At 34.4% G+C, this 12,342-nt stretch overlaps 1 protein-coding gene across 1 annotated transcript; it reads left to right on the forward strand.

The window, feature by feature from the left end:
• Window positions 1–307: 307 nt before the first annotated feature.
• On the forward strand, window positions 308–5,402 carry LOC108218264 (ethylene-responsive transcription factor 2). Its single transcript, XM_017391168.2, has 3 exons — window positions 308–852; window positions 4,918–4,940; window positions 5,092–5,402. Exons 1-3 carry the CDS (start codon window positions 308–310, stop codon window positions 5,400–5,402), a joined length of 879 nt encoding a protein of 292 aa, XP_017246657.2.
• Window positions 5,403–12,342: the final 6,940 nt, after the last annotated feature.

Consider the following 12,342-nt stretch of genomic DNA (forward strand, 5'->3'; position numbering starts at 1 on the left):
AAAAGGAAATGAGGTCACATAAAACAGAGGGAGTAACAATTAAAATATTACTTCAACATCTGGGGTATATAGCGTGGCATATTTCGAATTGATTATGAAACGGGAGCACAAATATCTATAACTTCAAATTTTATAGAACGTGGGATTAAATAAGAAGCTTCAACGAAGATCAAGGTAAATATGATTTAAGTATTTCAAACGCGCTTCGAGAATCATTTAAATAGTCTATGCTAGCTGTTGTTGTCAGCACTATAAGTAAACCAGATTATTAGAACCCCTCGATTCATCTTGTTGACGAATACGTGATATGAACTTCATTTCGATCCCAGATTCAGACCTTGCGGTGCTTGATTCAATTCGACAGCATCTTCTAGAAGATGTATACGATTTTAATTCTTTTACCGAATCAAGTTCATGCAATTTTTTTATTAATGAAATGCCTTGCTGCAATGTCGATAAAATCACCGATACGGTGAAATTTCCTAAGCAAGAGAGGGTTAAAATGCAGGAAGTGGAGAGGCCGCATGGCAGTTATTCTCAAGACTGGAAGAGGTATAGAGGTGTGAGGCGGAGGCCTTGGGGAAAGTTCGCGGCAGAGATCAGGAATCCGGCTAAGAAAGGGACACGAATATGGCTGGGAACTTATAACACCCCTGAGGATGCTGCATTGGCTTATGATAAAGCGGCTTTTAAGTTACGTGGCTCTCGTGCTAAGGTTAATTTTCCAGGAATGATTGGGTCTTACATCTCAGAGCCTATTCGTGATACAATTAAGGGCCAACCGACGTCCTCAGCATCCTCTTCATCTTCAGCTATATCAGACAATTCTGAGTCATCGAAGAGGAGAAAAGTGTTGAATCTATTCTAAATTGGTAGCTTAAAATTTAGCTAGGATCATTTACATTTTGAATCTAGTAGCATCAAGTTGACTTTACTTGTCAAGTATTGTTTACTCGCTGATCCTTGACAGTGCTATTACCATTAGTGAGATTATCATCGCTACAAGAAAAATGGGTAAAAATGACTGGCTAAATATAATTGACCTTAGATATGACTGTCTCCGGTCATATATATTTAAAGTCAAATGAAATGGACAAGTCAAAGCTTAATATGACCGGCTAATTTTGATTGCGTTTAACTATGACCGAAATTTAGCCTTTTTTATAGTAGTGCATCTACGTACAGATGAACGAAATTGAATTCTTGAACATATTTTTATTCACTGATGTCAATGTACTTCAATCCATATTAAATTTTCCGTCTACTCAACAGTGAGATTAGTGTGTTTTCAAATGGTTTTTTTTTTCTACTCCAAATGGAGACTAAAATTTATTATATGCAGTAATTGTGAAATGTGTTTGTTCCAGTTGATTCACTCCATTGATGTAAATAATTATGTAAATTGCTTTTTAGAGATTCAGCTCACCCGAGTGAATCGAGACCTGATCTGAACTCCTGATCATGCTAGCTAGGACAAGAATACTGCAATAACATGTGGAAAAGATTGAAAGAATGAAAAACTGAATGTTGTCGAAGCATTTAAATTTGAGAGTTATGGGACCTGGATGATTTGTTGCAAGTTTTTGAGCAAAGAAAAAGCCAAGAGGTCGAGGTTGAAGTAAAGGTGATGCAGAAAAATTAGAATTTTGAGAATATTTTTCAGTCCACTTTGCTCAAAGAACTATTCTAATATAGAAAGTTCTAGGTTCAGTGTGATATACCATTGGAAAGGTATAAGAGTCTAGTTTTCAGCAAATTTTACAAATCAAAAAAATACATTTTCTACATAAAGTTATCCCATTTTTAGTCAGAGGTGGTCAAGTTGTCCAGAATGGTATGAGTTGAAGTCTTTATTTAAGATTGTTTTCTTGTCCTCTTATTATTTTCTGGACTAGTTTATATATTAGTAAGTCCCCAAGATTAATATTAATTATATATTCTAGTAATTTTTTAAGTCTAGAATGTCAAGTATTAGAATTTATATCTAATACACGCATCTAGTTATGGCAGAAGGAGTATATCTGGCCAAGTCGATATAAAAGCTATGCAACTATGTTAATTACCATCTGAAGTTGAAATATGAAATCATATATTTCTTTGTGTTAAAAGAATATTGATCATTAATATACTCTTATCCCTTAGACTAGATTCCTTTAAGCGTGCGAGTTTGCTCTTATGTCTAGGATGGATTCCTTAGAATGGCGAGTGCTTAGCCCACATCTACATTTAACTATTGTTACGTGTCAGTTTGGAATCAGAGCCATGCCTCCACGTCGAGGGAATGCTTGTGATATCGAGTTAGTGGAGTTGAGAAGACAAGTGGAGAAACTGCAGGATCAACTTGCTCACGGAGAAGACAGAGAAGGCATAATGTCGGCACACATAACTTAAAAAGTAACTCATCAACGCAAGGTGATGAGGACTACAATCTATTCCATGAAGAATCAGATGATCACTCTCAAGTCGTGCATCTGCTCCTAGATGATCTGGCCTGAGAAACAACAATTTTCAAGGTGCTTAAAATGTTCAATCACAATTCCAGATGTTGAAGGAAGAAGCCATCCAGATGAATTTATTGATTGGCTTAATACGGTGGACACAATTTTTGAATACAATGATGTGCATGATCAATAAAAGGTTAAATTTGTGATAATAAAGTTGAAAAACACGTATCCTTATGGTGGGAACACAAGAAGAAGCAACGAGTTGGTGATGAAATTAAAGGCTAAAATTCGCACTTGGGAAATGATGAAGAAAAAGTTCCAAAAATTTTTTTTACCTGGTAATTATAAGTAAGGTGCTTTTCTCAAATTTCAAACAATGAAATATGTCTGTGGAAGATTATATGACAGAATTTGAAATCTCATGATGCAGATTTTATTTAGTTTCAAATTGTATAAGAAAGTTACATGTAGTTGTTTATATAATATTTTTAAAAATATTTTTAAGACAATAAAATTATGAAAGATTAAAGAAATATAAGGTTTTTGACATATTTCATTAAATATATATACATATTTTTGTATTTTTATATATGTACATGAGAATGCGTGTCAGGGATCTATAAATTAGTTGATAATAATGTCATGACGACGTGAATTAATTTTGTAATGGTGAGATCCGTGGCTCCGTGAAAAATATTATCTTATATCATTATTTTGCTTTCTGGTTCCGCACTTGGCTATCCTACCTACACACCAGTTAATCAATAAAATTTATTTTAAGCAAAAGTTACGTGATAAAAGCACAAATATTCTATACGGTAATGAAAACATGTAATGAAACTCTAATTTTTAGCGAATAGCACACCTCTTGTGAAGTTTTAAAGAAACAGAAAAAATATTTACAAAATATTTACATATAATCAACAAACGTGGTTATATGATGAATAAAATATGTTAACCTGCCCAACTAATTCGTTGTCATTGCATGCCTTTCTCAGCATTATAAATGAAGAAAACACAGGTTCATTCCCATTCATCTTTTTCATGAATATCGAGCAATTAAGCAAAAAAATATTTTTAGTTTAATTATATATCGACCCAAAGACTATATTTTGCCTCATGAATGCCCCTCTCGGTTAAAATCGAAGCAAAGAATAGAAAGAATGTTATATATATATATATATATATATATATATATAGAGAGAGAGAGAGAGAGAGAGTTAAGTTCAATGGAGACCACATTTTTTCTGGAGACTTGGAGACCACATATGTTCTGCAAGTTAAATATTTCATAAAAACATTGCAAAACGTATAATTTTACAAATCATGTTCTCCGAAATCATTATTACATTTAAAATCTTGAATATCATATAAGTTTTACATGTAGAACATTACAAAATGTTTTGTTCTATGAAATATGTTTAATTTGCAGAACATTTGTTCAACTTGCAAAACATGCATTATCTACTTATTAAACATTGATGATCTTCAACAATTTTAATGAATACATGATATTTGTAGAACATATTTTACAAAATAATGTATTTTACAGTGTTTTGATTGCAGAATATACGTGGTCTCCGAGGTCTCCGATAAAAATGCGGTCTCCATAGAACTTTCCTCTCTCTCTCTCTCTCTCTCTCTCTCTCTCTCTCTCTATATATATATATATATATATATATATATATATATATATATATATATATATATATATATATATATATATATATATATATATATATATATATAGGGGGATGATCAAATACAAAATACAAACCTTTTTTTTTTGTAAAAACTAATCTGTACCTTTGATTATTATTTACCATCTTTTAATCTAGGCCACTCATTACTTGATATAAAAAAAAGAAAAAGACAGATATTTTGTTAATCGCTTGTCATTAATTCATATGCTTTCTCTCTCTAAGAACTGTTTCTCTCTCTAGTAGCCGTTTTTCTGAAATCTCTCCACTCTTCAGTCCTATCCATAGTCTCTCTAGCTCGGTGCTCTCTCTCATCTCTCTCCGTGCTCTGTTTAGTCTTCGCATCTTCATCATCTGTCGCAATCAAAATCAAACTCAATTTTTGGAGCTGCTGATTTTATAATTGGTGTACGATGATTATAACAGATCTCATCGAAATCAGTGATAATCAAGGTGATTACTTTACTTTTATTGTTCGATTAACTATGTAGATTTAGAGATGATGATGTACTAGGTGTTTTGTTTGAAAGTTGTAGTTTCTTGTTGATTCAATTAGCATACTCGTCTTGTAGTTTTTTAATGATATATGATGTAAACTAGTAACTCACATGAGTTTAATTAGTAAATTAGGTATTCATTGATAATTTCATGTTTATGTTTTGGTTTATTATTCAACTTGTTCTGTGTTTTGGTCACATATGAATTGTTTTGTTTAGTGAGACGTTTTTGTTTTGTTATGGCTGAACTTAATCTAATTTTGTGGTTTATTGTAGTGTATCAAAGTTATCTGTTCAATGTAAGTCCATATTCACTATAATATAAATCTACAATCACTATAATTTGATGATGTAAATCACTACAGTATAATATAGGTTTATAATTGTTATGTTGTTGATTAGTAGTGTGTGTAGTTTTTGCTTTTAATTGTTATTCATATGCGGATGCAGGTTCTAGTTGTGGTGACTTGTCTTGTATTAGTAGTTCAAATGCGAGTTGTGATCCTTCTTCTAGTAAAAATGATAGTTCATTATCAAGCTATGTTTTGTCTCCTGGTGGACGGAAATATTATTCACCATCTGTTGTTGATCTTAGTTGTGTGCCAGCTATTAATCAAGTTCATGACAACTTGGAAAAAGCGTTTGTATTTTACAAGAATTATGGTCGTTTAGGAGGTTTTGATGTTCGTAAGGGAACAGAAAAGAGAGCTGATGATGGAACTATTATTCTTAAGCATTTTGTTCGTAAGGGAACAAAATAAAGAGATGATGACTCCAGGACATGTGATAAGAAGAAGAAGAAAGCACGGATTGAAGAAAAGTTGTTGTAAAAGTGGTCAGATTTTGTTTAAAATGTAGAGTAGTTAGTATGATTTGATATTACTTAGGTTTTGACAATTTATGTTCATTTGAATGAAAATATTGTGGATTATATAATAAATATATTTTGCAATCATTAATTTGTATGGTCCAACTACAAAAATGTGATGTTGTAATCGCTAGAATGTGAGTTCCAATCACTGAAGTTTAGCTGTATTTTAAAAATAGTAGTTATGTTTTTTAGTAGTTAGTTTTGTATTTGCAGTTCAATGGATTGAGATTTGTACATATTATAGTAAAATTTGAAGCATATATTACAATTTTGGAACATGTTAGTAGCATAAATTAAATTACTCATATTAGTGATCTAAATTTTCTACCTCTGAAGAAGTTAAAAGTAAAATTGAACAGTTTAAAATCTTTTGTACAATAGCATCCTCAAAAAGTGAATAAGCAAGATAGAATACCAAAGATAATTTGCCATACAATCATTGCTTGTAAAGTATTCACAAAAATAAGCTAACTAGTTCTTAAACAATCATTGTTTGTCAAGTTGTCGTGGATTTCATCAAAATTAATTGCTGAAACAATCATTGGCTGTTGTCGGCGGCTTCATTGAGAGTGGTGGTGAGGTTTTTTGCAAATGTGTCTGTCTCATTGTTAGGGTTATGTTAGGTCCTATAAACTCACTATATAAGTTGATATAGTGAACACAATCAATAACACAGTATGACAATATAAGAGATTGAAAGCAGTAAACTCTTATTCACAAAGCTTGGATTGTTACAAAAACTCTCTCAGTGATTTATATATTATCACTAAGAGCTGCTAGGGTTCTTCTAAGAATATACTCGATAACTTAACTCTTATAGAGTAACCCTAATCTGTGTTTATATAGACACAGTTACAAAATCAATCTCTGATTTGATATCCTATAAATCAGCTATGTATTTTATCAATCAAAGATTGCTACTGTTTTCTGTTTAGTTTCCATAGTCTACAAATCACTCCTCCGCTTCTATCCTTCCTTGAAGTATATCCGCTTCTGAGCTCTTTTCACGTGTAAACTCTGATGAGTCTTGACTATGTAAACTCTGATCAGACTTTATCAAACTCTGGTCGGACTTTATTAAACTCTGATCAGCTTCCAGCTTAAACTCTGATCACTGCTGTTCTAAAACAAACTTTAAGAACATTAGTAATCATCAATTATATCTAACAATCTCCCCCAACTTGTGCATAAATATGTTATGTGCAAGTTAACAGATAATTGATGATGTCAAAACAAATAAGTCAAATGCAACAGAGTTTAGCTATATAACAGAAAACTTTTAAAACTTACAGATACTTTTACTCCTTAGCTTCATAGACACCATTGGCTGTCTTTAAATATTCTCTGAGGAGTTCTCTTTCAGCTTCTGCAAGTGCTGTGATCATCTGTCTCTTGATCTCCCTTAGTTCTGGATCTGAAACACCAGTTTGATAAATTGCAGCTCTGAGATCATAGATCTTGTTTCTTCTCATGTCTTTATCCAGCCTGATGTAATAACCTTTGTCAGACTCTTCATTGAAACTAAGAGTACTGATTCCAGCTATTGTTTCTATTTTTGCTGAATTCTTCTTCATCTCAACTAGCTGTCCTTGATGATTGAAGTACTTAGGAATAAAAGGTCCAGCATTCTTGTTTCCTGTTATACCCATCTTTCTCCTGATTTGATCTTTGAGCAGATTTGAGATGTGTTGACATGACTTGTTCTTCACTTGAAATATGTGTAAGACATATCTCAATTCCTCCCAGTGTTTAGCATAGAGATCAGCTTCAATAACTCTAAACACTATTCCATCAGACATGAAGTAGATAAGAATGTTATCTCCTCTGTCATTCTTCACCAGTTGGACTGAATCAAGTTTGTCCATTCTTTCTTGCAATGCTCCAGTCTTGGGTGCACAAAGAGATGAGGGGTCTGTTGACATTGATCCTATACTCTGATCAAATTTTTCATATTTAGATCCTAATCCTCCTTTATCTCTTCCTGCCTTTCGATGAGATATTGGTTGAATTGAGCCTTTGTAGAAATTTATCTCAGTCATCAGACTTGGCTTTGCAAATCCTGGCAATGGAGTTGTTGTTGGTTTAAACACAGCTTGAGCCTTGTCAGAGGTTGTGTCTTTCTTTGCTTCCTTATTAACTTGAGCTGTGTCAGAGGTTAATTTTTCTTCTTGTGATTCTGCAATATGAGCTTTGTCAGAGATTGCAGCTTCTGATTTCTTTCCATTTACAACTTGATCTTTGTCAGAGGTTGTAGGCTTCTTCTGAATCAAACCTTTCTCTAGGTGTTCATCTACTTTGCTTTTTCCCTTGGATGTATACTCATCTTCAGAGTATACCTTTTTGATTGGTAAACTCTGTTCAGCAATAGTAGTTTCCTTGATCAGTATCCCCTTTTCTTTTGGTCTGGCAGTTGATTTTGCAGGTTTCTGGATTTTGCCTGAATTTATAGCATCAACATATTCTTTCTTCAGTTCAGCTTCCTCTGCAGCAATCAACTCCAAATCCAATTTAGCTTCTGGATTTTCTTGTTGAAATAGCAGTTTAGCATATTCTTCATCAGTCATTGGTTTATCTGATCCAGCCACTGATCTTTGCTTTGATCCAGATGTGACATTGTGTGTTGGAGCAGATTTAGAACTTTGCTTAGACTGTTTTGCACTGTCAGAGTTTGAAACTCTTCCACCAGTTGCAGCTTGAAATCTCTTGTTCTTTGTAAAGTCATCCACATCATCATCATCATCATTTTTCTTTCTTTTCAGAGTTTGAGAAGTAGACTTGCATTTGACTTGTGCTACTCTCTCCCCCTTTTTGACATCATCCTCATCAGGAATCAGCACTGAGGTTATCAGAGAAAGTGAAGATTGGATGGCTTCAAGCTGTTTAGACATTGTCTCTTGAGTGGACTCAATGTTTGACATCCTCTGTTCCAGAGATTGATTTGCAGACACCAGCTTCTTCATGTCTTCCTTCAGAGGTAGTAAATGCCTTTTCTTGTCCATATTCTGAGTTTCCTTAAAGTTGGCTACCTCTGTTCTTAGACCATCTACTGACTTAGATGTCTGAGCATGAGCAGTATGAAATGTCTTCAGATATAGAACTGTGGCTTTGAGGCTTGACATGACATCAGAGTTTGTAATTAAAATGCAAATTAATCAGTCTCACTTATAATTAAGATATGTGAAGTAATAGAGTCTCAATGATATCAACATGGATATAGTGTAAAATAGTAGCACAGAATTGAGATCAGGATTAAAAGAACTTAACTGAGATTAATGATTACTAATTCAGATCATGCTTCATAATATCTTCACATGTTATTTGTCTCAAAGAAATAAAATGAGATCATTTAGCAAGATTCAGAGTTTACAGACATCAGAGAATATTGTCAGAGAATGACAATCAGAGTATAACAGACAGAGTATATCATCAGAGAATGTCATCAGAGTTTAACAATCAGAGTATATCATGGCAAAGTTGTGAGCAATACATATGGTAATTTGACATTTTAAACTTGAAAGATCTGACCATTATGTTTACTCAGTTCCTGATATCATTCCTAGCTCATTCACCAGCCTAGTAAAGGTTGCTTCACTTAGTGGTTTGGTGAATATGTCTGCTAGCTGCTGTTCAGTGGGAACAAAGTGAAGTTCAATGGTTCCTTCCAGCACATGCTCCCTTATAAAATGATATCTGATACTGATGTGCTTTGTCAGAGAATGTTGAACTGGATTTCCTGTCATAGCAATAGCACTTTGGTTATCACAATAAATAGGAATTTTAGAAAAGGATAACCCATAGTCCAACAATTGATTCTTCATCCAAAGAATTTGAGCACAGCAGCTGCCTGCAGCTATATACTCTGACTCTGCTGTTGATGTTGATATTGACTTTTGCTTCTTGTTGTACCAAGAAACAAGTCTTCCACCCAGAAATTGACAACTCCCACTTGTGCTTTTCCTGTCAATTTTGCAACCTGCAAAATCTGCATCAGAGTATCCAATTAGACTAAAATCTGATTCTCTAGGATACCATAATCCCAATGATGTGGTTCCCTTGAGATATCTGAATATCCTCTTTACTGCAATCAGATGAGGCTCTCTTGGATCTGCCTGAAATCTTGCACATAGACATGTGGCATACATTATGTCTGGTCTACTTGCAGTCAGATAAAGCAAAGATCCAATCATCCCTCTATAGTTTGTGATATCCACTGATGCACCAGTATCTTTGTCTAGCTTGGTTGCTGTTGCCATAGGAGTAGTTGCAGCTGAACTGTCTTGCATACCAAATTTCTTCAAGAGATTTCTGGTATACTTGGCTTGATTGATAAAAATTCCATCTTCAGTCTGTTTTACTTGTAAACCCAGAAAATTTCCCCCATCATGCTCATTTGGTACCTAGACTGCATGAGCTTGGCAAATCTTTGACAGAGTTTAGCATTAGTGGAACCAAAAATGATATCATCAACATAGATTTGAACTAGAAGCAGATCATCACCATGATTCAAATAAAACAGGGTTTAATCTCTGGTACCTCTAGTAAATCCACTTTCAAGAAGAAATTGAGCCAGAGTTTCATACCATGCCCTTGGAGCCTGCTTTAGTCCATAAAGTGCTTTGTCCAATCTATAAACATAGTCTGGGTGCTTTGGATCCACAAAGCCTGGAGGTTGTTCAACATATACCTCTTCATCCAGTTTCCCATTAAGAAAAGCACTTTTGACATCCATCTGAAATACCTTGAATTTCTTGTGTGCAGCATAGGCCAGAAAGATTCTAATTGCCTCCAATCTTGCAACTGGAGCAAATGTCTCATCATAATCAATACCTTCCTGTTGTGAATACCCTTTTGCCACAAGTCTTGCTTTATTCCTTGTAATGACACCTTCACTATCTGTTTTGTTTCTGAAAACCCATTTTGTACCAACTATGGATCTATCTTTAGGTCTTGGTACTAGGGTCCAGACTTTATTTCTCTCAAACTCATTTAGCTCTTCTTGCATTGCTTGAATCCAGTCAGCATCTTGAAGAGCTTCCTCCACCTTTTTAGGTTCTGTTTGTGACAGAAAGCAATGATGTAAACACTCATTTGCTGTAGCTGTCCTTGTTTGCACACCTGCTTCTGGATTTCCAATTATTAAATCAGGTGTATGAGATTTTGTCCACTTCCTAGCATGTGGAAGTTGGCTATTTTCATCATTGGATCCTCCCCCTTGATCCATGCTCTCTTGATTCTGTTGATCATTCTCTGTAGCTCCCCCTGAATTTGTGCTATCAGAGTTTGAATCAGTATTCTCTGATGAGTTTGAGTCAGCATTATCTGATGAGTTTGAGTCTTGGGTAGAGTCTGAAACATTCTGATGCTCCCCCTCAACATATGCTTCAACATCATGAACTTGTAAATTTTCACCAGAGTTTGCTGTATTTTGCTCACAGTCAGAGTTTGACTGTTCATCAGAGTTTGTCGAATCAGAGAATATTCCTTCATTTTCAAAATGCAGTTCTTCATGATCATCCATGTCTGCTAAACCCATAATTCTCTTGTCATCAAATGACACATGTATAGATTCCATGATCACCTTGGTTCTTAGATTATAGACTCTGAAGGCTTTTGTTGTCAGAGGATAACCTACAAAAATGCCTTCATCAGCTTTTAAATCAAACTTGGTAAGCTGTTCTGGATGAGTCTTCAATACAAAGCATTTGCACCCAAATATATGAAAGTACTTCAGATTTGGCTTCTTTTTCTTCACCATCTCATATGGGGTCTTGCCATGCTTATTAATCAGTGTTGCATTTTGAGTGAAACAAGCTGTGTGAACAGCTTCTGCCCAGAAATAAGTAGGTAATTTAGCCTCAACAAGCATAGTTCTGGCAGCTTCTATTAGAGTCCTGTTTTTCCTTTCAACTACACCATTTTGCTGTGGTGTTCCAGGTGCAGAATATTGTTGCACTACACCTCTTTCTTTGCAGAACTCTTCCATTGTTGAATTTCTGAACTCAGTTCCATTATCACTTCTAATGATCTTTACTTTGTCTTAAGATCCATGGTCCAGTTGCTTCACATGATCCATCAGATGCAAAGCTGTTTCATCTTTAGAGTGAAGAAAATATACCCAAGTGTATCCGGTATACTCATCAACAATGACAAGAGCATATTTCTTCCTTGCAATGGATGGTACATTAACTGGTCCAAATAGATCAACATGTAGAAGATGATATGGCTTCTTTATTGAGAATTCAGTCTTACTCTTGAAGGATGTCTTTCTCTGCTTGGCCTTTTGACATGAATCACATAGACCATCTGAAGTGAGTAGTGATTCAGGGAGTCCTCTCACAAGCTTTTTCTTTATAAGCTCATTTATGGAGTTGAAATTGAGATGTGAGAGCTTCTTATGCCACTTCCAACTTTCTTCTGCAGAGATTCTTGTTAGGGGTGAGCAAAAAAAACCGAAAAACCGAAACCGAGCCGAAAAACCGAAAAACCACACCGAAAAAAACCGAAACCGAGAAAAACCGAAAAAAACCGTAGCCTAACCGAACCGACGGTTAACCGAACCGACGGTTACGGTTTTACCCCAATAACCGAACCGAGAAACCGAACCGCTAATATTATTTTAAAATATTTAATATATATATATATATATATATATATATATATATATATATTTTGAAATCATATTATTTTAAAATATTTAATATATATATTTATTTATTCTATATAGATTTATGTGCTACTAACTATATACATTTATATTTTTTTTAATAGATGATCAGTGCATTAATGATTACTAGTTATCGATTCCCTTGTATCAAGATGGGGTCTGCAGG

Source organism: Daucus carota, chromosome 4, assembly GCF_001625215.2.
Source record: "Daucus carota subsp. sativus chromosome 4, DH1 v3.0, whole genome shotgun sequence".
In the NCBI taxonomy this organism is placed as follows: Eukaryota; Viridiplantae; Streptophyta; class Magnoliopsida; order Apiales; family Apiaceae; genus Daucus; species Daucus carota.

Coding starts and splice junctions, on each gene's coding strand:
- LOC108218264 (XM_017391168.2), top strand. CDS start 308: ATGAACTTCATTTCGATCCCAGATTCAGACCTTGCGGTGCTTGATTCA. Junction 853..4,917: donor TCATCGAAGAGGAGAAAAGT/GTTGAATCTATT, acceptor GGTTTATTGTAG/TGTATCAAAGTTATCTGTTC. Junction 4,941..5,091: donor ATCAAAGTTATCTGTTCAAT/GTAAGTCCATAT, acceptor ATGCGGATGCAG/GTTCTAGTTGTGGTGACTTG.